The sequence below is a fragment of the Lissotriton helveticus genome, chromosome 11, assembly GCF_964261635.1.
Source record: "Lissotriton helveticus chromosome 11, aLisHel1.1, whole genome shotgun sequence".
Lineage (NCBI taxonomy): Eukaryota > Metazoa > Chordata > Amphibia > Caudata > Salamandridae > Lissotriton > Lissotriton helveticus.
This window is the reverse complement of record NC_136072.1, coordinates 992,025,606-992,052,225: the sequence shown is the minus strand read 5'-3', so window position 1 is coordinate 992,052,225 and position 26,620 is coordinate 992,025,606. Positions and strand designations below refer to the sequence as shown.

Below are 26,620 nucleotides of genomic sequence, written 5' to 3'. Positions count from 1 at the left end.
TTTATTGAATGAAGAGTACATATAATTCATGTAACATCAGCCCAGAAACACGAAAAACAATAAAAAAAGGCACATACATAATTCACTCATTCTACCAGTCACAAACTCACTCACAAACCGATACATCCATATTGATTCAGACAACTAAAAACTCTCAACAACCAGACGCGCGTTTCGGAACAGTGCCACAGTGGGGAATTCCTTCATCAGGGCGCAATTCATCAAGGTACATAAGAACAGCACGGTCTTCCAGATATCCAGGTGAATAAAATTAGATCCCGTTCATAAGTTCTGGGCAAGCAAGAGCATATCAGAAATGAAGCTCCCACGGAGGCTGGAACCAAAGAATAGTGGACGAGCAGCCTCACAATATTAGATGGTCACAATCGGGTCAAAAACGCAAATTTCAGGAAAGTCTGTACTGAATACGCGAAGGGACGAGAGTTCAAAGAGCGTATTGAATCCCGGCGTTCCTGGTTCGGGCAGCGTTAAAATAAATGTTCTGAATTCCATGAGGTAGAGTAGTCATAGTGCACTCTTAGTTGCGAAAAAAGGCGTGTAATGCACAGACATCGGAGACTACACCCAGATCGATGCGGCCGCCGAGGTCAGGGAGACGCTGACAGTCCTAACAACAAATTCCAAAAATTCAAAAATTCTCGGGATCCATGCCACACGGGTCTGTCTCCTACGCCCACAAGGACCCCGAAGGCGCAAATTTGTTTTTATTTTATTTTTTTAAATCGCGGGGTACGCGTATTGTACGCGCACCCCGCGATTTTTTCAGGAACTACTGGAGGGATTTACACCATTTAAGCAAAAGCGTGATCTGCGAATCAGACTCTAGCAATTTGCAAAATTTCTTGTAATTCCGTTCAGCCGTTTGGGCTTTAGCCGTGTCTAAAGGTCCTATGGAAAATAACATGGGGAAAACACGTTTTGGGACCTCCTTTTTTCTCAGCCCTCACTTGACGAATCCCCCCAAAACTTTCAGGGAAGGAGCGGAGAGGAGCGGGCCATCTTCTTTGGGAAATTGGCGAAGATTCATCAACCGGTGCCAAAGTTATTCCCAATAGAATGTTGCGGATTTGCTATGGAAACTAGGTCCTAACTATATCTATCTACTGGCGACTGCCAGTAGGTTATATATATATATATATATATATTGTCATCCAAAGTGCCCGAAAGCTTTTGAAAGCGCACACTTGGCAAGCTGAACCTTCCGGTAATTTTTTTCAAGGCTGAAGCTGGCGCTGAAGTTACTTGGATTATTTATTGTTAGACCTGACGCGTTTCATGGCTGCTGCCAATCATCAGAGGTCGCTTAATGGAAGACTCGTGCAGGCAGTTTCTGGTTTCTTTTAATTGATTGTTTTCATGCCACGCCCTCAATGGGCTGCTCAATGTTCAAAATTGCATGCTGGTTTTCGTAGTCCTATCCAGAAACGTAGTCACACCTATAGTAGGTCCTGCTCTCGTGTCGTGATTTATAAGCATTATCTTCACCCACAGTGGGCCCAAATACAGAGCGAGCAATTTACGCCGCAGTTCACCAAACCCTGTAGTCCGGATCCAGTTCCGAACACGGCCCCCTTCAAGGTATGTGGACGGTGCTGCTTTCCGCGACAGGGCTGCCGCGTTAGTGATTGTCATCCAAAGTGCCCGAAAGCTTTTGAAAGCGCACACTTGGCAAGCTGAACCTTCCGGTAATTTTTTTCAAGGCTGAAGCTGGCGCTGAAGTTACTTGGATTATTTATTGTTAGACCTGACGCGTTTCATGGCTGCTGCCAATCATCAGAGGTCGCTTAATGGAAGACTCGTGCAGGCAGTTTCTGGTTTCTTTTAATTGATTGTTTTCATGCCACGCCCTCAATGGGCTGCTCAATGTTCAAAATTGCATGCTGGTTTTCGTAGTCCTATCCAGAAACGTAGTCACACCTATAGTAGGTCCTGCTCTCGTGTCGTGATTTATAAGCATTATCTTCACCCACAGTGGGCCCAAATTCAGAGCGAGCAATTTACGCCGCAGTTCACCAAACCCTGTAGTCCGGATCCAGTTCCGAACACGGCCCCCTTCAAGGTATGTGGACGGTGCTGCTTTCCGCGACAGGGCTGCCGCGTTAGTGATTGTCATCCAAAGTGCCCGAAAGCTTTTGAAAGCGCACACTTGGCAAGCTGAACCTTCCGGTAATTTTTTTCAAGGCTGAAGCTGGCGCTGAAGTTACTTGGATTATTTATTGTTAGACCTGACGCGTTTCATGGCTGCTGCCAATCATCAGAGGTCGCTTAATGGAAGACTCGTGCAGGCAGTTTCTGGTTTCTTTTAATTGATTGTTTTCATGCCACGCCCTCAATGGGCTGCTCAATGTTCAAAATTGCATGCTGGTTTTCGTAGTCCTATCCAGAAACGTAGTCACACCTATAGTAGGTCCTGCTCTCGTGTCGTGATTTATAAGCATTATCTTCACCCACAGTGGGCCCAAATTCAGAGCGAGCAATTTACGCCGCAGTTCACCAAACCCTGTAGTCCGGATCCAGTTCCGAACACGGCCCCCTTCAAGGTATGTGGACGGTGCTGCTTTCCGCGACAGGGCTGCCGCGTTAGTGATTGTCATCCAAAGTGCCCGAAAGCTTTTGAAAGCGCACACTTGGCAAGCTGAACCTTCCGGTAATTTTTTTCAAGGCTGAAGCTGGCGCTGAAGTTACTTGGATTATTTATTGTTAGACCTGATGCGTTTCATGGCTGCTGCCAATCATCAGAGGTCGCTTAATGGAAGACTCGTGCAGGCAGTTTCTGGTTTCTTTTAATTGATTGTTTTCATGCCACGCCCTCAATGGGCTGCTCAATGTTCAAAATTGCATGCTGGTTTTCGTAGTCCTATCCAGAAACGTAGTCACACCTATAGTAGGTCCTGCTCTCGTGTCGTGATTTATAAGCATTATCTTCACCCACAGTGGGCCCAAATTCAGAGCGAGCAATTTACGCCGCAGTTCACCAAACCCTGTAGTCCGGATCCAGTTCCGAACACGGCCCCCTTCAAGGTATGTGGACGGTGCTGCTTTCCGCGACAGGGCTGCCGCATTAGTGATTGTCATCCAAAGTGCCCGAAATCTTTTGAAAGCGCACACTTGGCAAGCTGAACCTTCCGGTAATTTTTTTCAAGGCTGAAGCTGGCGCTGAAGTTACTTGGATTATTTATTGTTAGACCTGACGCGTTTCATGGCTGCTGCCAATCATCAGAGGTCGCTTAATGGAAGACTCGTGCAGGCAGTTTCTGGTTTCTTTTAATTGATTGTTTTCATGCCACGCCCTCAATGGGCTGCTCAATGTTCAAAATTGCATGCTGGTTTTCGTAGTCCTATCCAGAAACGTAGTCACACCTATAGTAGGTCCTGCTCTCGTGTCGTGATTTATAAGCATTATCTTCACCCACAGTGGGCCCAAATTCAGAGCGAGCAATTTACGCCGCAGTTCACCAAACCCTGTAGTCCGGATCCAGTTCCGAACACGGCCCCCTTCAAGGTATGTGGACGGTGCTGCTTTCCGCGACAGGGCTGCCGCGTTAGTGATTGTCATCCAAAGTGCCCGAAAGCTTTTGAAAGCGCACACTTGGCAAGCTGAACCTTCCGGTAATTTTTTTCAAGGCTGAAGCTGGCGCTGAAGTTACTTGGATTATTTATTGTTAGACCTGACGCGTTTCATGGCTGCTGCCAATCATCAGAGGTCGCTTAATGGAAGACTCGTGCAGGCAGTTTCTGGTTTCTTTTAATTGATTGTTTTCATGCCACGCCCTCAATGGGCTGCTCAATGTTCAAAATTGCATGCTGGTTTTCGTAGTCCTATCCAGAAACGTAGTCACACCTATAGTAGGTCCTGCTCTCGTGTCGTGATTTATAAGCATTATCTTCACCCACAGTGGGCCCAAATTCAGAGCGAGCAATTTACGCCGCAGTTCACCAAACCCTGTAGTCCGGATCCAGTTCCGAACACGGCCCCCTTCAAGGTATGTGGACGGTGCTGCTTTCCGCGACAGGGCTGCCGCGTTAGTGATTGTCATCCAAAGTGCCCGAAAGCTTTTGAAAGCGCACACTTGGCAAGCTGAACCTTCCGGTAATTTTTTTCAAGGCTGAAGCTGGCGCTGAAGTTACTTGGATTATTTATTGTTAGACCTGACGCGTTTCATGGCTGCTGCCAATCATCAGAGGTCGCTTAATGGAAGACTCGTGCAGGCAGTTTCTGGTTTCTTTTAATTGATTGTTTTCATGCCACGCCCTCAATGGGCTGCTCAATGTTCAAAATTGCATGCTGGTTTTCGTAGTCCTATCCAGAAACGTAGTCACACCTATAGTAGGTCCTGCTCTCGTGTCGTGATTTATAAGCATTATCTTCACCCACAGTGGGCCCAAATTCAGAGCGAGCAATTTACGCCGCAGTTCACCAAACCCTGTAGTCCGGATCCAGTTCCGAACACGGCCCCCTTCAAGGTATGTGGACGGTGCTGCTTTCCGCGACAGGGCTGCCGCGTTAGTGATTGTCATCCAAAGTGCCCGAAAGCTTTTGAAAGCGCACACTTGGCAAGCTGAACCTTCCGGTAATTTTTTTCAAGGCTGAAGCTGGCGCTGAAGTTACTTGGATTATTTATTGTTAGACCTGACGCGTTTCATGGCTGCTGCCAATCATCAGAGGTCGCTTAATGGAAGACTCGTGCAGGCAGTTTCTGGTTTCTTTTAATTGATTGTTTTCATGCCACGCCCTCAATGGGCTGCTCAATGTTCAAAATTGCATGCTGGTTTTCGTAGTCCTATCCAGAAACGTAGTCACACCTATAGTAGGTCCTGCTCTCGTGTCGTGATTTATAAGCATTATCTTCACCCACAGTGGGCCCAAATTCAGAGCGAGCAATTTACGCCGCAGTTCACCAAACCCTGTAGTCCGGATCCAGTTCCGAACACGGCCCCCTTCAAGGTATGTGGACGGTGCTGCTTTCCGCGACAGGGCTGCCGCGTTAGTGATTGTCATCCAAAGTGCCCGAAAGCTTTTCTGGATAGGACTACGAAAACCAGCATGCAATTTTGAACATTGAGCAGCCCATTGAGGGCGTGGCATGAAAACAATCAATTAAAAGAAACCAGAAACTGACTGCACGAGTCTTCCATTAAGCGACCTCTGATGATTGGCAGCAGCCATGAAACGCGTCAGGTCTAACAATAAATAATCCAAGTAACTTCAGCGCCAGCTTCAGCCTTGAAAAAAATTACCGGAAGGTTCAGCTTGCCAAGTGTGCGCTTTCAAAAGCTTTCGGGCACTTTGGATGACAATCACTAACGCGGCAGCCCTGTCGCGGAAAGCAGCACCGTCCACATACCTTGAAGGGGGCCGTGTTCGGAACTGGATCCGGACTACAGGGTTTGGTGAACTGCGGCGTAAATTGCTCACTCTGAATTTGGGCCCACTGTGGGTGAAGATAATGCTTATAAATCACGACACGAGAGCAGGACCTACTATAGGTGTGACTACGTTTCTGGATAGGACTACGAAAACCAGCATGCAATTTTGAACATTGAGCAGCCCATTGAGGGCGTGGCATGAAAACAATCAATTAAAAGAAACCAGAAACTGCCTGCACGAGTCTTCCATTAAGCGACCTCTGATGATTGGCAGCAGCCATGAAACGCGTCAGGTCTAACAATAAATAATCCAAGTAACTTCAGCGCCAGCTTCAGCCTTGAAAAAAATTACCGGAAGGTTCAGCTTGCCAAGTGTGCGCTTTCAAAAGCTTTCGGGCACTTTGGATGACAATCACTAACGCGGCAGCCCTGTCGCGGAAAGCAGCACCGTCCACATACCTTGAAGGGGGCCGTGTTCGGAACTGGATCCGGACTACAGGGTTTGGTGAACTGCGGCGTAAATTGCTCGCTCTGAATTTGGGCCCACTGTGGGTGAAGATAATGCTTATAAATCACGACACGAGAGCAGGACCTACTATAGGTGTGACTACGTTTCTGGATAGGACTACGAAAACCAGCATGCAATTTTGAACATTGAGCAGCCCATTGAGGGCGTGGCATGAAAACAATCAATTAAAAGAAACCAGAAACTGCCTGCACGAGTCTTCCATTAAGCGACCTCTGATGATTGGCAGCAGCCATGAAACGCGTCAGGTCTAACAATAAATAATCCAAGTAACTTCAGCGCCAGCTTCAGCCTTGAAAAAAATTACCGGAAGGTTCAGCTTGCCAAGTGTGCGCTTTCAAAAGCTTTCGGGCACTTTGGATGACAATCACTAACGCGGCAGCCCTGTCGCGGAAAGCAGCACCGTCCACATACCTTGAAGGGGGCCGTGTTCGGAACTGGATCCGGACTACAGGGTTTGGTGAACTGCGGCGTAAATTGCTCGCTCTGAATTTGGGCCCACTGTGGGTGAAGATAATGCTTATAAATCACGACACGAGAGCAGGACCTACTATAGGTGTGACTACGTTTCTGGATAGGACTACGAAAACCAGCATGCAATTTTGAACATTGAGCAGCCCATTGAGGGCGTGGCATGAAAACAATCAATTAAAAGAAACCAGAAACTGCCTGCACGAGTCTTCCATTAAGCGACCTCTGATGATTGGCAGCAGCCATGAAACGCGTCAGGTCTAACAATAAATAATCCAAGTAACTTCAGCGCCAGCTTCAGCCTTGAAAAAAATTACCGGAAGGTTCAGCTTGCCAAGTGTGCGCTTTCAAAAGCTTTCGGGCACTTTGGATGACAATCACTAACGCGGCAGCCCTGTCGCGGAAAGCAGCACCGTCCACATACCTTGAAGGGGGCCGTGTTCGGAACTGGATCCGGACTACAGGGTTTGGTGAACTGCGGCGTAAATTGCTCGCTCTGAATTTGGGCCCACTGTGGGTGAAGATAATGCTTATAAATCACGACACGAGAGCAGGACCTACTATAGGTGTGACTACGTTTCTGGATAGGACTACGAAAACCAGCATGCAATTTTGAACATTGAGCAGCCCATTGAGGGCGTGGCATGAAAACAATCAATTAAAAGAAACCAGAAACTGCCTGCACGAGTCTTCCATTAAGCGACCTCTGATGATTGGCAGCAGCCATGAAACGCGTCAGGTCTAACAATAAATAATCCAAGTAACTTCAGCGCCAGCTTCAGCCTTGAAAAAAATTACCGGAAGGTTCAGCTTGCCAAGTGTGCGCTTTCAAAAGCTTTTGGGCACTTTGGATGACAATCACTAACGCGGCAGCCCTGTCGCGGAAAGCAGCACCGTCCACATACCTTGAAGGGGGCCGTGTTCGGAACTGGATCCGGACTACAGGGTTTGGTGAACTGCGGCGTAAATTGCTCGCTCTGAATTTGGGCCCACTGTGGGTGAAGATAATGCTTATAAATCACGACACGAGAGCAGGACCTACTATAGGTGTGACTACGTTTCTGGATAGGACTACGAAAACCAGCATGCAATTTTGAACATTGAGCAGCCCATTGAGGGCGTGGCATGAAAACAATCAATTAAAAGAAACCAGAAACTGCCTGCACGAGTCTTCCATTAAGCGACCTCTGATGATTGGCAGCAGCCATGAAACGCGTCAGGTCTAACAATAAATAATCCAAGTAACTTCAGCGCCAGCTTCAGCCTTGAAAAAAATTACCGGAAGGTTCAGCTTGCCAAGTGTGCGCTTTCAAAAGCTTTCGGGCACTTTGGATGACAATCACTAACGCGGCAGCCCTGTCGCGGAAAGCAGCACCGTCCACATACCTTGAAGGGGGCCGTGTTCGGAACTGGATCCGGACTACAGGGTTTGGTGAACTGCGGCGTAAATTGCTCGCTCTGAATTTGGGCCCACTGTGGGTGAAGATAATGCTTATAAATCACGACACGAGAGCAGGACCTACTATAGGTGTGACTACGTTTCTGGATAGGACTACGAAAACCAGCATGCAATTTTGAACATTGAGCAGCCCATTGAGGGCGTGGCATGAAAACAATCAATTAAAAGAAACCAGAAACTGCCTGCACGAGTCTTCCATTAAGCGACCTCTGATGATTGGCAGCAGCCATGAAACGCGTCAGGTCTAACAATAAATAATCCAAGTAACTTCAGCGCCAGCTTCAGCCTTGAAAAAAATTACCGGAAGGTTCAGCTTGCCAAGTGTGCGCTTTCAAAAGCTTTCGGGCACTTTGGATGACAATCACTAACGCGGCAGCCCTGTCGCGGAAAGCAGCACCGTCCACATACCTTGAAGGGGGCCGTGTTCGGAACTGGATCCGGACTACAGGGTTTGGTGAACTGCGGCGTAAATTGCTCGCTCTGAATTTGGGCCCACTGTGGGTGAAGATAATGCTTATAAATCACGACACGAGAGCAGGACCTACTATAGGTGTGACTACGTTTCTGGATAGGACTACGAAAACCAGCATGCAATTTTGAACATTGAGCAGCCCATTGAGGGCGTGGCATGAAAACAATCAATTAAAAGAAACCAGAAACTGCCTGCACGAGTCTTCCATTAAGCGACCTCTGATGATTGGCAGCAGCCATGAAACGCGTCAGGTCTAACAATAAATAATCCAAGTAACTTCAGCGCCAGCTTCAGCCTTGAAAAAAATTACCGGAAGGTTCAGCTTGCCAAGTGTGCGCTTTCAAAAGCTTTCGGGCACTTTGGATGACAATATATATATATATATATATATATATATATATATATATATATATATAATATATATATATATATATATATATATATATATATATATATATATATATGTATTTGATGAATCCTCATCAAATTTTCAAAATGAAGACGCAGCTCACTTTAGCTGCTGTCTTGAAAGTTTTGTTGTGATCCATCAAGTGGGGGAGAAAACTGGGGGTCCCAAAATGCTTTTTCCCCATGTTAATTCCGAAAGAGATTTTAGATAGGACTACAGCCCGAACTGCTGAACGGATTTACACCATATTTGTCAGAAAGGTAGCTCTTGGTCCAGAAAGCAACCTTTTTGTAAATTGGCATAAATCCGTTTAGGAGTTTTGGAAATATTTTTTCCAAAAATCGCGGGGTGCACGTACGGTACGCGTACACAGTGATTTTTTTAAAAAAATGTTTAAAAAATTTGGGCTTTGGGGGTCCTTGTGGGCCCCCTGAGCAGGCCTAGGGGGTCAGGGTGCTTCTACCCTGCCCCCTTTTTGAGTTCTACACGTTTGTTTTTCTGCTTTCTTGTGCCTCAGTCTACCGAGGCACACGATGGCTGCCAACAATTTCTGTTTTGGAGTGTTGACAGACAGTGGCAGCCAATCAGCACGATATGCATGCTCATTGGCTGTCAACATTTCAAACCAGGAAGTGTTGGCAGCCATCTTGTGCTCGGTAGACCAAGGCACAAGAAATCAGAAAAACAAACGTGTAGAACACAAAAAGGGGCAGGGTAGAAACACCCTGACCCCCTAGGCCTGCCCAGGTGGTCCCACAAGGACCCCCAAGGTCCCAATTTTTTTTTTTTTAAAACCCGGTCTGTTTTTTTTCAAATTACCCCCCGGGGACCAAATCGTGGGGGCATAGTGATAAAGAAGTGTGGGGGCCCCAATCCGCAACCACACTGCCCCGGGGACTGCCGTCCCCCGGGGCAAAGCAACGCAGCCCCCTGGTGCATACTGGAGGCTCCTGGTGGGTTAGTTGACCCCCAGGGACCCCTAGTATACAAGGGGAATTAGTTCCCCCTATGCAAACGCGCCAGGGGGCTGCGTTGCAGAGAGGTATAAAAAGGGGCATAGCCTCATTACACCTCTCTGCAATGCAGCCCCTGGGGAATACTGGAGGTTCCTTGTGGGCTAGTTGGCCCCCAGGGACCCCCAGTATGCAAGGGGAATTAGTTCCCCCTCTGCAAACGCGCCAGGGGGCTGCGTTGCAGAGAGGTGTAAAAAGGGGCATAACCTCATTACACCTCTCTGCAATGCAGCCCCCTGGCGCATACTGGAGGTTCCAGGTGGGCTAGTTGGCCCACAGGGACCACCAGTATGCAAGGGGAATTAGTTCCCCCTCTGCAAACGAGCCAGGGGGCTGCGTTGCAGAGAGGTGTAAAAAGGGGCATAGCCTCATTACACCTCTCTGCAATGCAGCCCCCTGGCGCACACTGGAGGTTCCAGGTGGGCTAGTTGGCCCCCAGGGACCCTAGTATGCAAGGGGAATTAGTTCCCCCTCTGCAAACGCGCCAAGGGGCTGTGTTCCAGAGAGGTGTAAAAACATTTTTTTTTCAATTAATATTAAAAATATGTAATGTAATTTAAAAAATAAAATATCTAAAAATAAATAATTTAATATAATGTAGTAAATCAGTATAAAAAATATAACAATTAATACATTTAAAGATTATCATTTTAAAAACCATTGAAATTCACTGAAATACCATAGGTTTCAGCCACGTTATAGTTAGGAATTACCATTTAAAAAACCTTTGAAATTCACTGAAAAAAACACAGGTTTCAGCCACGTTATAGTTAGGAATTAGCATTTAAAAAAACCTTGCAAATTCACTGAAAAAAAACAGATTTCAGACCTGATATAGTTAGGAATTAGCATTTAAAAAACCTTTGAAATTCACTGAAAAAAACATAGGTTTCAGGCCTGATATAGTTAGGAATTAGCATTTAAAAAACCTTAGAAATTCACTGAAAAAACTGTAGATTTTATGGGTATTAAAGTTAGCTGGACATTTCACTCATACAAAACCATTGAAATTCCTCCGATATAGTTAGTTGTATTAACTATATTTCGCGCGCCCGCAATCCACTGCTGATGATGTCACATATTACATCATTCATGACATGGTCAGTGACATCACTGATGACATCTCAAATGACATCACTGATGACATCATCCACGTGACAATACACCTCATCATACACTAGTATAACCTTTCGTCACTCACTGTAAAATACAGAGTACCATATTTAAATCCATTGACACACCGATACAAGTTTCTAAAAATCCACTCAGTGATTCCTAGATCTATACACACATCTAATCACTTACCTACAGATTCACTCATGCATGCAGTCAATGATCAATAGAAAACTATCAAATATACTTATACACCTATATCGACATTAAACACCAGCACACATCCTATTCACTTATAAAGTCATCCTATTCACTTATGCAAACCATGGATCATATTTACATTTACTTAGCTATACAGTTATACAAACACCACTTTATCTATTCATATAGATAGTAAATTATACTTAGTGTGTTATAAAATCACTATTACAAGTATTCAGTTATCTATACAGTCACGCATACAATCACTGAATCTTACGTATGTATGTATGTATGTATGTATAGGCATTTATATAGCGCACTACTTACCCGTAGGGTATATATTTATTTATAAACAACAACTGACACATACATTGCCTTTTATTTTTCTACTTTGTTGGACATGTATAGGCTGTCCTGTTTTCAGTTTCTATTTTTGGTAAATTCTGGTGTGTTTTTTTCAGTGTTTTCAATATCTTAAAAAACAGTTGTTTTCAGTGGTTACACATTTTCACGCCTCTAAAAACAGAAAGTGTTTTTCCGGTGTTAATGGAATGTTTTGCTTTTATCATTGCTTGCTCTCTGCACTGAAAGAACATGGTATATAGACAGTGTAGGTATAGTGTATATGAGGTCCAAAGAGATTTTTGCAAATTAATCTTATTGTAGTACACCATACAATACTTCTTCAGTGAGTCTTTGGTCATGTGCGCTCGCGCTTTCCTTCCCATGTAAACGTCTGTGAAAAGGCCCTCTCAGCATTCGTAGCCCCTTGGGCTGAGAACCGTCAGCTAAGGGGCACAGTTTGGATGACTCTTTCTTTGATGCCACATAAAGCACGAACTGATAAATATTTGCATTTTAGTTCCTGGGCATAAGAAAACAGTGCACCAGAATGGACTAAAAAGTCAATAGCATCCCTCATTAACTCTGAAGATTGTAAAGCATCTAACAAGTGGCAAGGATCTCCTACAGGGAATCACTTCAGCTCGGGTATCAATTTTGACAGGTCATCACACACATTTTTTATATACGTAGCTGAATCACTACAAATACAAACAATATCTCTCCAATCTTTGTTGAACTTGGAAAGAACCTTTTTGGCAGAGCATAATAAGTGACAATGCGTTCCATGTTTTCCAAAAGCCTGGTGTCACATTTTCACCCCTATCCCAGATGCTTTGTGATATATATACTTATCACTATACCTTTAATGTTTAAAGCCTGAGGTATTGGCAATTCACCTACTATCAATACTGACCCGCTAGAAACTATGGTCTGATGTATTAAGGGTGTTTACCCATTCTCTGTGGGTAAATGTGATGACGCATATTAGGAAAGATTTTTATGAAACTAGCCATTTTACCTATCAGTGAAAGAATCAAATGCAGCCAAAACATCAAATGTGAGTTTGATATGTCCTGATTCTCTAGAGTTTATAAAATATTTAAACTAAACCTAAAACGTGAAACTAAACCCTGCATCGTTAGACCAAAGGCCATAAAACTGAAAAAAGTAAAAGGAAGAAAAAACAAAACTCAAGCAGAATAATGTTAGCCAGTCTTTACTTACTGCTCGCTTGTATAACAAAGTTACATTTTATTGACCCCTTCATTAAGAACAAAATGACTCTTTCACTTTATTTTTCCTTTCTTTGAATGGCATTTAGTTTGTGGTTGTGCAGGTGTTTTTTCAGTGTTTATATGTTTTCACCGGTGAGGGCTATTTTTCTTTCAGTTGGGTTTTATCAGTTATTATAGGTTTAAACCTAAAACCCCACAGCCTAGACATGTACCATTAAGCGAGATATTTGCTCATCACCACACCCATAAAGATATTCACTCACCCAAACAACTGTTATAACATGTAGTCTTAACGTCATATACCTACTAAATTAACTATTCACACATCTTTGGGCAGTCACACACCTCCCACCGAACCACACACACATTCACTCTCCCATACAAATACTCAGTTAACTAATCAATAACTAATATAGACTTTCAAATAGCTAGTAACCAACTGGAGAAGTAGTTTTTACAACAACTGACAAAGTGATACAGATGTTCACACAGTTTAGTCACTATCCAATATATTTAGAGAGACACTTTAAATTAGTCATGTAAACAGTCAATCACACTGCTACTAAATCCTCCATTCAGATATTGATATTTATATATCCACTCATTCTTCAATGCAAATTGCTATATACATAATACATATTTAAATAACAAAGCAAACCACATTCACTGGATGATGTCATCAGTGATGTCATTTGAGATGTCATCAGTGATGTCACTGAATGATGTATTATGTGACATCATCAGCAGTGGATTGCGAGCGCGCGAAATATAGTTAGTACAACTAACTATATCGGAGTAATTTCAATGGTTTTGTATGAGTGAAATGTCCAGCTAACTTTAACACCCCTAAAATCTACAGTTTTTTCACTGAATTTCTAAGGTTCTTTAAATGCTAATTCCCAACTATATCAGGCCTGAAACCTATGGTTTTTTCAGTCAATTTCAAAGGTTTTTTAAATGCTAATTCCTAACTATATCAGGCCTGAAACCTATGGTTTTTTCAGTGAATATATATATATATATGTATATATATATATATATATATATATATATATATATTACCTACTGGCGGTCGCCAGTAGGTATATATAGTTAGGATTTTTTCTCTATGGGTTTTTTGAAAATTCTATGTCTAATAACTTTGGCGTTTGTGGACGGAATTGGCTGAAATTTTCAGGAAAATGGCACATTTTGTTTCTGAGCAGCCCTTGAAAATTTGGGGGGGGTTCGTCAAGGGGGGGCCGAGAAAAAAGGGGGGTCCCAAAACGTGTTTTTAACATTGAGTTTTCCATAGGGCGGTTGGCCTCACTTTTAGCCCGAACGGCTGAATGGATTTGCACGAAACTTGGCAAAATTGTAGGGACTGGTAGCCCGATGTGCCTTTTGTAGGTCTCAATATATGTGCTCCAGTGGATTTTGAGAAATTAACGTTTAAAAAAAGATATATATCTGTAACAGCGGACCGGTTAGCGCTCTGGTTCGCGGACTTTTCGCGCAACGGAGCTTTGTGAAGCGAAGCTGATTGGTTCTCCGGCGTCTGTCAACATTCCAAACAGTCCGTAGCGGCCGCCATCTTGTCTCTCGGTAGGATCGAGAGACAAGAGGAGGTCAAAACAAAGGGGGAAATAACTATAAGGGGGCATAGTAGATCCTCGCTGACCCCCTAGGTTTGATGTGGAGGTTTTAAAAGGGCCCCGCGGGGCAAAAAAAAAACAAAATAATAATAATCGAACGGCTGAATGGATTTGCACGAAACTTGGCAAAATATTAGGGACTGGTAGCCCGATGTGCCTTTGCTAGGTCTCAATATATGTGCTCCAGTGGATTTTGAGAAATTAACGTTCAAAAAAAGATATATATCTGTAACAGCGCTCCGCTTCGCGTACTTTTCGCGTTACGGAGCTTTGCGAAGCTGATTGGTTCTCCGGCGTCTGTCAACATTCCAAACAGTCCGTAGCGGCCGCCATCTTGTCCCTCTGTAGGATTGAGAGACAAGAGGAGGCCAAAGCGAAGGGGGAAATGACCATAAGGGGGCATAGTAGATCCTTCCTGACCTCTTAGGTTTGATGTACCATTTTGCCAAGTTTGGTGTAATTCCGTTCAGCCATTCAGGCTGTAGACGTATGTAAATGTCCTATGGAAAATTGCATGGGGAAAACACATTTGAAAGTGTTGAAATTTAGAACCAATTAAAATGTTACTTTGGTTTTGTATTTGTGTGTGATGAAAGTTAATTGGTTATGTATATATGTCAAATGAGAGGAAACCACAGCCATTTTGTGATACTACTGTCTGAGGTACATTTGTGAGGAATTTTTGGTGGTGAATTTCTGGTGTTTGATTTACACAGTACTAACACTTCTGCTACTTTTAAAAAGGTGAGTTGTTAATTTGTAAGGGGAACTATGTTGTACACTTGAAGATAATTTGAAAAATGTTTTATGTTATTTATTTGCAGTCCTTCTGTTATACTAAATACTTGATAAAGTTAGTTTTATATTATGTATTACTAAAGACGATAAATGAAAGTGATTATTTTTTTCTGCAATTTACAGCAAGCAATTTCAAAATAAAATGGCTCACAATGAAGAGACCGTGGCAATTTCTTTTGAATTGTCCAACACATTGATTGAAATTGAGAGCACCAATAATGAAATATTGTCACAAGGAGGACATGACTTGTATGATTCCATTAGATTGATTGAAATGGACAGCACCAAGAATGAAATATTGTCACAAGGAGATGACTTGAATGATTCCACTACATTGATTGAAATTGAGAGCACCAATAATGAAATATTGTCACAAGGAGGAGATGGCTTGTATGATTCCATTAGATTGATTGAAATGGACAGCACCAATAATGAAATATTGTCACAAGGAGGAGATGACTTGAATGATTCCACTACATTGATTGAAATTGAGAGCACCAATAATGAAATATTGTCACGAGGAGATGACTTGAATGATTCCACTACATTGATTGAAATTGACAGCACCAATAATGAAATATTGTCACAAGGAGGAGATGACTTGAATGATTTTTTTGATCAATCTCTTGATGGCGAATTTATCGAGTGTTTGGAGACCATAGAGTTACAAGAATCATCATTGGAGACTTTTAATGAGGACATTGCTGATGAGGACATGTTACTAGTTCTTTCAAATTTAGAAAATTCTGAAGAATAAATTTATATTTAGAAATCAAAAATTGTTTGAGACATTATTCATTTTTATTTTTAATTTATGAGGTTGTAGCGAAGTGATTGTAGTATAAAATGAGACTTATAGTATAGAGTGCAACATTTTTATGTTACATGGTAAGTTTACTCATATTTACTTCCCTTCTGCCACTATATTATCTCCAATGTGTATTTGACATGTCTTCTTCATCTCCGGCCTCCTTTCTCTCACTGTGTGTCTCCGATGCATCTTATCGCTGGTATTTTGTGTAATTACAGAAGAGAGTAAAATAAAATAGTTCGGAACGTGAAAAGGGGGCAAAGTAGAGTACTCCTCACCCCCTAGGCCTTTTTAGGCGGTCCCAAAAGGATCAGTTTCTGCTTTCCTGAGAGATTATGGTATGAGTTCCATATACCACAATAACTTGCATTACAACATGCAAGATATCTATCTCCTATTACCAACTTTTGGAGATATTCGCGCTAAGCGCGAATATCTCCAAAAAGTAACACCTGCCCTGAGCAGTTCTTAGCCATGTTATCCAATGGGAGGTGGATAACATGGCTAAGAGTATTAGCTCGGTAATGCATGAATATCGCTGAGTTTTTAGCGATATTCATGCATTGCGGCCGTTTATTATCGCATTTGCGATAAACCTTGATAATAGTAAGGTTTATCTTCGATAATTTCTGACGATGCTTAGTGGTAAAAAATTGGTTGGTAAGCATCGTTAGCGATAAATATCGCTTAACTTTGGTAATATGCCCCAACGTCTGTTAACGTTCGATTCGAAGGAAATGAGGAAGTGTTGAAAAACATTGTCTGCGCCATCTTGCCTTTTTTGAAATGCCACACTTTTGTCGTGCACGGCAGCCATTTTAGATGTCTTGACCAGACCCACTCTCTGCACGCTGTCGATTCGTAGCATGGCTCCTCACCCACGCAAGCATCTTCCCTAGGCACTGGTCACCACCGCTCTCTGTCTTATGCATGGGCAATAAACCTCCCCCCATCTGCGCTGCTCTTCCCTGAGAATCACACTCTGTGCCCGCCCGACACCTCCCCTTCGCCCTATTCACTACCGCACCCTCTGACACTCCTCTTTCTCTGTGTCCGATTGTCCAGGCTATCAGCAAGCCCTGCAGATGTAGTTTATGGCCCCAGCTGTAAAGAATCACCCCTCTTCAAAGGAGTTATAGTAGATCAAGGCCCACACTCGATGAGATCCGTCACACCACACGTGTTCCTACTATCTGAAAACCATCCTGTATTGTGATTGGGGAGGGGACCGAGCCTGAAGCGGAAGATTCCAGGAATGACTCTTTGTACATCAAAGTTTTTACAATTATGTGTCACATTAAAAATATATAGCACTCCAACAAAGTAGTAGGAATATAAAACTTTAATAACATATAAATATATACAACAAAACAAAAACAGTAAAAACATTTAAACAACGAAGAGACCGTGGCAATTTCTTTTTAATTATCCAATAGATTTATTGAAATTGACAGCACCAATAATGAAATATTCTTGTCAGTAGCGGTCTGTTGTGCGAATAGTTCCAAGGCAGCAGAACGCGCTGAAATCTAGATGGCACGAAAGTGATGTCTAGTAAGTTGCCGCCCAGCAAAAAACGGCGTGGGGTGCCGCGGGGGTGAGTGAGTCCAGTAGGCACCACAGCTATTCTTACCGGCATTGCAGAATTACTGCTGGGGACAATGCCTGTGCTGTAGCAGGGTCACAGCAGAAACAAAAAGGATTCTGTTGAAGATGTTGTTGGTTTTCAATTTGAAAACAGTTCTGGTGTCAACTGCTATGCTAATGTAGTGGTTAATGTTTTGTTTTCTCTAGAAAATGTAAAAGAGGGGGAGGCAGTCCAAAGTTCCGTTAAAAGGGCAAAGGAAAGGATCGGTGGTTTGAACTATCAGTCAAAAAGGGGAGGGGGTGCAATAATTTTTCCTACCGGGTCACACTGTGCTTTCACCGGAAGTGAGGTCTGCAGGATTCTAGTAATTCAAAGTGAGGCTGGCGCCAGCATGGGAGCGCCGACGTCCCGCGGATACAGTTTCGTCACTCCACGGGCGATCATGGCAGTCATTCCCCATCGGGGGTCGGAGACTCCCGCGGCTCCTCTAGAATCTTCAAGGTCGTGGAGGACTACGGTGGTGGAGTCAACCAGTGACCGGGCCATTTCTTTATGTTGGGCCCGCTCTTGCCAGGTCGACCGCCATTTTGAGAGTTCGGCAGCTACCGGCGATCGCGGGGTCACATGAGCGGACGGGCTCCACCCTGCCGGGCGAGACGTTGCAGCATGGCCACAGTGGAAGAACCCTTTTCCGGGCGCCTGGAGCGCTGAGGGTGCAGCTGGGAAGCCTCCACCTGGGGAGGCGGGAGAGGCCTGTTCGCACCGTCTCTCCCTCCCAGTGCACCCCACGGCGTCTCGCTTGAGATTTGTTATGGCCGGACCAGGCGATGAGGACGAGGGGGCGGTCGGAGGCATGTGCAAGACATCCCCCCCCAGTGTTGTCGCAGCCATTATAAAAGAAAGAAGTGTCCCGTCCGTCTTCGGGCCGGGCTTCCGGTGGATGTCGGCCGGACGCCCCTGGCTCTGGCCCCATGAACGGGTTTCTTGGTTTATCGGCTGCAGCCGGATCCCGTCGGCCTCGGCCCCCCGACCGTTGGTGGTCGGACCGGAAGAGCATGTGGCGGGACTACCTGCAACTCTCAAGGGCCACCGCGGCCGGACTGGGAGAGAGAGGGGAGGGTCGAGGAGACATTCCCCCCCCCTGCAACTGTTCAGCGTTGTAAAGGCAATCCCCTGGCCGGGTCCCGCTGGCCTCGGCCTCTCCTTCGGCTACACCCTACGTTAGGATCTCCTGGCCGAGGCGTGGCAGCAGGACCTGCCTTATATGGGCTGCTCCCGGCTGGGCGTAGCCGGAACCCTGCCCCACCTTGGAAGTTTCCAGAGTGGGGGTGGATGTTCTACTGACTTGCATTTTCCCTAGTCTATCGATTTTTTTGGCGTGGCAGGCGGTGGGACAGCGAGGGGTGATTTGGTTTCTCTTACTGTTTTTCTGGTCTCTCACCACTGGCATATTTTAACGTTTTCTTGTTTCTAGGACATTAATAGGTTTTATCATTACGTTATGTTATCGTTTCTTTGTTCGTTGTTTAATAAAAGTTCATGTTCATCAGTGGCCTACTGATTTTCGTTTTCCTATTTTTTTCTTTCCAGGTTGTTTCATGGTAAAGTTTCTGTTAACAGGATACAGTGATCACTTCCTTATTATTGCATATGTCCTTTTCACTAGGGGTGCTCTCTGGTCGGGCCAGATGACGTATCTCTAGTAAATGGTCCGGGTGAAAAAGGTGCATCAATCAGTGGGGAGTAGATAGGCATGACAGATTACAACGGGGGAGAACGGTCCGCATTACGTACCCTTTCACTACTTGCAAAGATTTTCCTACGTTTATTTGCAAACAGGGAATACCTCCAAAAAGAACTAATTCCCAAACAGTCAATGTTCGGACAATCAATCAATCAATGAGGAATGAAATAGGTACGACGTGTTAAAGGCTTGCGTTACCTACCCTTCACTATCTGCAAAGGGAGAGAGAATATTCCTATTCTTCCTCGTTTGCAGGCAGAGAAGATCCTTAAGAGAACCAACTTCGAACAATTCAATGCTCGATTCAAACAATCAACAAGGGGTACTGTGAACACAAATGAACGCCGCTTATGTACATACACATTGCTATTTTCAACAGGTTGTTCCTAATGTTTCTATTTTAGCGAGGTCAAAAAGAGATCCCATTAGTGGCCTACTGATTTTGCTCGATTCCTTTTGTTTTTTTACACGATTTTTCGCTATCTGCAAAGACTAAACAGAGTATTGCGACTCTGTGCTTGTTTGTAAATAGAGAATGAACCAAAGAGAACAATCAATCAAATGGAGAGAGAAGCAGGCACGACGGATTACAACGGGGGCAAAGGCCTGCGTTAACTACCCTTCACTATCTGCAAAGAGAGAGTACTCCTAATAGAAATGAGGGGTGGGGGGCAGCATTCAAAGCAGATCAGTGTGCATAAACACGAAAATGTTTTTACTTACCACGTACTTGACATTCGACAGCTTATGATATTTGCTATTAAAAAACCATTGAAATTCACTGAAAAAACCATAGGTTATAGACCATATATAGTTAGGAATTAGCATTTACAAAACCTTGAAAATTCACTGAAAAAACCATAGGTTATAGACCATATATAGTTAGGAATTAGCATTTACAAAACCTTGAAAATTCACTGAAAAAACCATAGGTTATAGACCATATATAGTTAGGAATTAGCATTTAAAAAACCTTATTTTACTCACACAAAACCATTGAAATTCCATATATAGTTAGTTGCACTAACTATATATCGCGCACCCGCAATCCACTGCTGATGATGTCACATATTACATCATTCATGACATGGTCAGTGACATCACTGATGACATCACTGATGACATCTCAAATGACATCACTGATGACATCACTGATGACAACATCCAGTGACTGTATGTTTCTGTAAAGTTAAAATGTGTCTTACATATTGAAGAATGAGTGGAAGTATAAGTGTCTGGACAAAGGATTTAGTAGGTGCATGACTGAATGTATGAGTGAGTGATTAAATGTGTCTCACTGAGTGCATGGGTTAGTGACTAAAGTGTCTTAATTTGTGCATCATTATGTCTGTTGTTCTGTAAACTGCTGCATGTGTTGATCAGTAGCTATATGATTAACTATATGGGTTACTGATTGATTGTCCAAGTATTTGTATGGGAGACTGAGTGTGTGTGTGGCTGGCTGGGAGGTGTGTGACTCTGTGCAGATCAATGTGTACTTGTATCAATGATTGTATAACAAGGTAAGTATGTGTTAGTATATGTTTGAAAATGTAAGGTGCTCTATGTTTAACTGTATAGACAAGAAAATGGAAGTGTCATTGATTCTTTACAGGACTGACTAGGTGTGGGAGTAACTCCATGGATGAGTGGCAGACTGTGAGTGTCTGTATAGGTGTATGAGTGCATATGATAGTGTTGTAAAGATGAGTGATTGTATGTATGAATGATTGTATGGGTGAATGAGTGAAGGTGTGTGTAGACGTAGGAATCAGTGAGTACGTATGTAGTAACTAGTATTGGTGTGTCAATGGTTTCAAAAATTATATTCTGTATTTAACACTGGGTGAAACAGAGGTTATATTAAAATGTGAGGAGATGCATTGTATTGTCACATGAATGATATCATCAGTGATGTGGTCATTGATGTAAAATGAGATGTCATCAGTGATGTCATCAGTGATGTCATTTGAGATGTCATCAGTGATGTCATCAGTGATGTCACTGACCAGGTCATGAATGATGTAATATGTGACATCATCAGCAGTGGATTGCGGGTGCGCGATATATAGTTAGTGCAACTAACTATATATGGAATTTCAATGGTTTTGTGTGAGTAAAATAAGGTTTTTTAAATGCTAATTCCTAACGATATATGGTCTATAACCTATGGTTTTTTCAGTGAATTTTCAAGGTTTTGTAAATGCTAATTCCTAACTACATATGGTCTATAACCTATGGTTTTTTCAGTGAATTTTCAAGGTTTTGTAAATGCTAATTCCTAACTATATATGGTCTATAACCTATGGTTTTTTCAGTGAATATATATATATATCAGATTTCTGTCTGCATTTAGCCATATTTCATTCTTGGTAATTCTTTCGAAATGTTGCCATGTGCTTTTTTTTATTAAAAAAATGCACACTCACTCTTGCCTGCCTATCGTTTTTCACAAAAGTGAGACATGGATTACAACAATAGACTGTTTGGAAAAGATTCACCTTGTATAAGAAGCACATGTACATCCATTGCTATTTATGCAAATATTAACCATATAATTATTATTATTTTTTCTTGCCATGCTACCAAACCGCAGAGGTAGTATTGGCTTGGCTGGCATGATTGGTAGCATGAAGTGACTAAAAAGAAGACCTCCTTTGTGATTTTTCCATTTTCAAAAGTGATTGCATACCGGAAAGTGCATTCTTATCACAGGATCTGTATTTAAGTGCAAACAAGTTTAAATACAAAATTTATAAACAAGAAAACAGTAAACTGGAAAGGTTAACTATCCTGCCTTAGCTATAGTCTTTCTGTCAACATGAAAGGTAGATAAGTTCACATACTGAACACCTGTGGACCATACTGGGCACATATGGCATTGCTGCCTTACTGCCAATCATCAGAGGAGCAGTAACTGGGTTGCACCTGCGGAGGTGTAAGTGAGGCACACGTATAGCAAACATGGCAGCATATGGTAACATTTTTATAACCTTAAAGTAGCCAAAGTTACCAAGAAAGTGTAAAGGATAAGCAGACACATCTGGAATAAGAACTTGTACTTACTACAGTAACTGAAATGAACCGTCAATAAACAGTGAATTAACTCCTGGACACTTCTTCATAAACAGGTCTTTGATCTATGCAAGACAAAGAATCAAAGAATGCAGACATTTTAATTAAGGAAATGTGAGAACAGTAATAGCTAAAAGTAATATAGTTTATAAATACCTTTTGCGGTGTTAAATGTAGGGTAAGATAAATGAAAAGGATGTTGGGAGAATTATTCTAAACAGAGGAATATGAACCAAGAGGGCTTGAAGACTCAGGTTATTGGTCATTAACAAGAGAGGACACAAGTGTGCTGAAGGTCTCAGAAGGTACGGAAGGCCATTTCAGAAAGCTTGTCTCTTAAGTAGCGAAGTACCAAGGCAACTATTTAGGCAATTGCAGCACCAAGGAATTGATATTCAATGACAGACTCCTGCATCTTCTCTCCATGCCAAACCTGACTTCAGTGAAACACTCAACAAAGTACACAATGATATCATACACTCATCATTCAGCCACAAAAAAGGAGACAATTTTTTGATAATCTTGTTCAAACAACCGGGAACTAGATGGGTAACCTCTTCTCGTCAGTCAAGAGCTATCTAAGTGGAGTAACCCCCAAAGTTGTCACATAGGAACAAGACCAGGAAGAGAGCTCCGGTTTTCCCCTAGGTAATAAGAAGCTCTACTGCCTTTCAGCAAGGGCTTTTCTGTGGGCCACACAGCTAATGTAAGCAATGCACAAAATTATCAACCCCATGTCATGATAGTCTTAGCTTTCGGATAGACCATTACACAGGCTTTGGAAATTGACTCAAGTACACTGAAAATGGATACATTTTAAGTCATTTTGGCCTTGACGGAAAGAGGCTACTGCCTTCTTCCTCCAGGGTTCCAACTCCCTGCTGTAAAATTCAAGGCAGTGGTGGTCGTAGGAATAGCACCAATCCTATTCCTTACCTCTGCGACCTAACCTTCACCATGCCTATATCAGATGGCGGCATTCACTACCTAATTCTAATATGACCTGGTGGAATGAAGGATGGTTGATGGAGTGATGATGGGGCTGTCAGATCATAACTGGCAGTAGCCCAAAGTCTCCCTCACCTCAGGGCTCAGAAAATCCCTCCATGTTGCCCCACTCATCTGTTGCTCATATGGGATAGGCCAAAGTGATGAAATCACAGAAGATTCCCTCAGTCATTGGGTGTGGGAGACAGCTCCCATCCCCCCTGCTCATTCACGTACATTGGTAATAGCTAGGATTACCTCTCCAGGGTTGGCTCTAAACCCCTGGAAAAAGGAGAATCACATCTATTTCCTTGCAGACACTGCACACAAGTGTAGTACTAAAGTGGTACTACATAAGGGAAATGTTGTTCTACACTTTCAGACAGTATAGGAAATGGAGTCCCCGGGAGTCTTCTTTTACCGATTTGTCAGGGGGTGTAATCCTAGGGATAACGAGTATTTCTTGAGACACTCAAACAATTGGGAGCGGAGTCCCTTTGGACTGTCCTGCTCGTGTGGGTCTACCAAGGGATTTGGGAGATTTTCTAGGGCTCACTGCCTGCACAAGGCACCATTACCACAAGGATGAACAGGAACATTAATAGGGGTGCTCGTATCACTATGGTAATATATCCATCACTACCCCACCATCCACCAGGAATGAGCTGTCTGCCCCTGTAATCTATGGTACATACCACAAGCTGCCATGGTGGGTGAATGTTGGGCTGACAGACGTATTAAGGCCTGGACAGAAGCAGTGACTATGTGTCAGTCTGAATAATTAGAAAAGGTTTTACAATCCAACAAGAGCCTTACTCTAAGACTAGCCTTGACAACTTTCTTTTCCAAAATTATAAAGAACTCCCCTCAATGCTGGGGCCATTCCAGTCTCCGGTCCCATGATCTAAAATTGATGAAAGACCTTTATGTCTTTCGGCAAGTTGGGAAAACTATTCTGTTTCCAATTTGAACAGGGCTTCTGTTGCGTTATTTGGCAGTGAGTCTGGTTTGTCAGTTATGTTATGTTATGTTATTCTATATTTGTATAGCGCACGCCAACTCCCAGGAGTGTTCCGGCGCTAGAACAGAACGCGAAACCACATAGCATCAAACCCTACGCAGCCGCGACACCGAACTTCACTTCTGGAAAAGCCACGTTTTCAGACTTTTCCTGAAAATAAGGAGATCAGGGCTCTGTCTGATAGCAAATGGAAGGCTGTTCCACAACCAAGAGGCCACAACATGAAAAGATCTGCCCCCTAGCCTGGAGAATTGAGCCTTAGGTACAGTAATCAGCAGTTGAGAAGAAAATCTCAGAGAGTGTTGGGGAAGATAAGGTTGAAATCTTTCCCCAAGGTAAGGAGCTCCAAACTTGTGAAAAGCCTTAAAAACCAGGACCAGGGCCTTGAAGTGTATTCTTTTCCGCACCGGAAGCCAGTGCAGTGAGGACAAAAGCTGCGAGGTATGGGTTCTAGGCCCAATCAAAAAAATGGCTCTTGCTGCAGCATTCTGGATCACTTGTAGTCAGCTCAGGAGATAATACGGAAGGCCGAGATACAAGGTGTTCACATAATCCAGCCTGGAAACAACCATGGCCTGGACCACAGTTTTCCTATAAGGGATGGAAAGCAAGGGAAGGAAATTCCGCAGCATTCTCAGTAGTTCCTTTAATTTGTAACAGTTATGCTTTACGCAAACTCCCAAAACACAACATAACAGCTACCAATTTTGCCTCTAGGAACTAGAGAGAGCTCGATGGCAAGAGGATGCTTTTGTACGCAACCAGTCCTGTGTGAACGGGCCAGGGTCTGATGAACAGAATTCTACGGCTCAGTATCTAATTAGAGACTTGTATTTAAGGGGTCCATCAAGTTACTAAACTACAACTTCTATAATCCCACTTCTGACATGCTCACTTGCCTTTTTATGCATCAGCGAGATAAATATTGTGAATAGTTTTTCATTTACCTCCTGTGGATTCCTCAGGGTTGAACAGTGTGTAACATCACTGTGACATCATTAGGTTAAAGGGCTCTGTGGTGGGACTCCTTGTAATATCATCAGGGGACCGAGCATGATGATAGCAATTCCTGCTTTCCCGCCAATTAATTTGGTAGATTGACCAGAATTAGTCAGCTTTTGGATGATAAGAGCCTATTTATTTCCTTGGTACTTAAAAACCACCTAAGATCATCTTAGAGACATATGACCTCTTCATTCAGAGATGAGAAGCAACACTTAATGGGAATGGAGTCAGAAGAGTGCAATCTTGAGAGCCACACACCCTCAAAGGCTAGTCTGGACATAACGCCTAGAAAAATAATTTACTTTATCAGTTATAAGTCAAACAGTGATTCAGTAGAGAAGAATCATGCATTATAAGCTATGATATGTATACTCACATTAGTAAAAAAGAATAAAATGCCAGTGAACAAAGTTATGATTTCTCCAGCCAGGCGCAAGTAATCTATTGTAGTGGTATAGGGATAGGGAGGCTGAAAAAGAGGAAAAATACAAGATTAATTTAGTAAGATTTCAGACTACTCAGATAAGGCTCTAAACTATTTCCCCAAGTCCTGGAATAAATGGACTAAAACAGAAATATAAAACACAGGTGTAGGAGCGGCTGGATCCATGACACATTTTCAGGCTTACCATCAATTATGTAAACCATTTCCATTTAGACCCATTAAATGTAAATATATAAAGATCCCGTAAATCTGATGTGGATTCAGCCCTCCTGCACATACACTGGGCACACCTGGAATAAACAGTTTGGAATGAGAAGTCTTCTCACTGGTTACTTTATATTTTCCACTTCTGCTCACTTCATCATTAGAAATAACGTTGTGACACAATATCCTATAGTAGAGATATGCCCAGTATAACTTTGACCAAGAAACATCAAATGTATGAACACTTCAGTTTGGGCTTATTCAGTTGTCATAAAACAGTCTCAGCAATGTTGGATTCTTCTATTGCTTGTACTCAACATTTCAGATCTCTGTGTGTCTATGATAATATCTCAAAACCTTCACATTTTTAATTATCAATGCATTACTTCTTAAGATTTGCTTCGCAAAATGATTTAAAATAGTTAATAATTCAAAAGAAACAAAAATCAGGTTCAGAAAGGATCAAGTATACAGATATTAACTGTGGTAAAAAGAGGTTAAGGAAGAAGAAAAAGGGAGAACAGATGTTATTACCCAGAAGAAAAAAGAAAAGTAGAAAAAAAAGCAATACAAATCCAAAGCAGGATGAGTGGTGGTGGAGGAGGTGAAAAAAATAAAATAAGTGCATGGGAAAGTAAAACAAAAAAATAAAGGGGGTTTTGAGCTACCTCCATAA

The 26,620-nt window shown here is 42.9% G+C and overlaps 1 protein-coding gene across 2 annotated transcripts in view; it reads right to left on the bottom strand.

Moving 5' to 3' along the window:
* TRPV4 (transient receptor potential cation channel subfamily V member 4) overlaps positions 1 to 26,620 on the bottom strand; it is a 595,067-nt gene that overhangs the window by 120,312 nt on the left and 448,135 nt on the right. For both annotated transcript variants that reach the window (XM_078667355.1, XM_078667354.1), the window contains exons 9-10: positions 25,672 to 25,764; positions 22,274 to 22,347 (exon numbers count right to left, since the gene is read on the bottom strand). In XM_078667355.1, the coding sequence (XP_078523481.1) occupies positions 22,274 to 22,347; positions 25,672 to 25,764 (167 nt within the window). The remainder of the gene's footprint in view (positions 1 to 22,273; positions 22,348 to 25,671; positions 25,765 to 26,620) is intronic.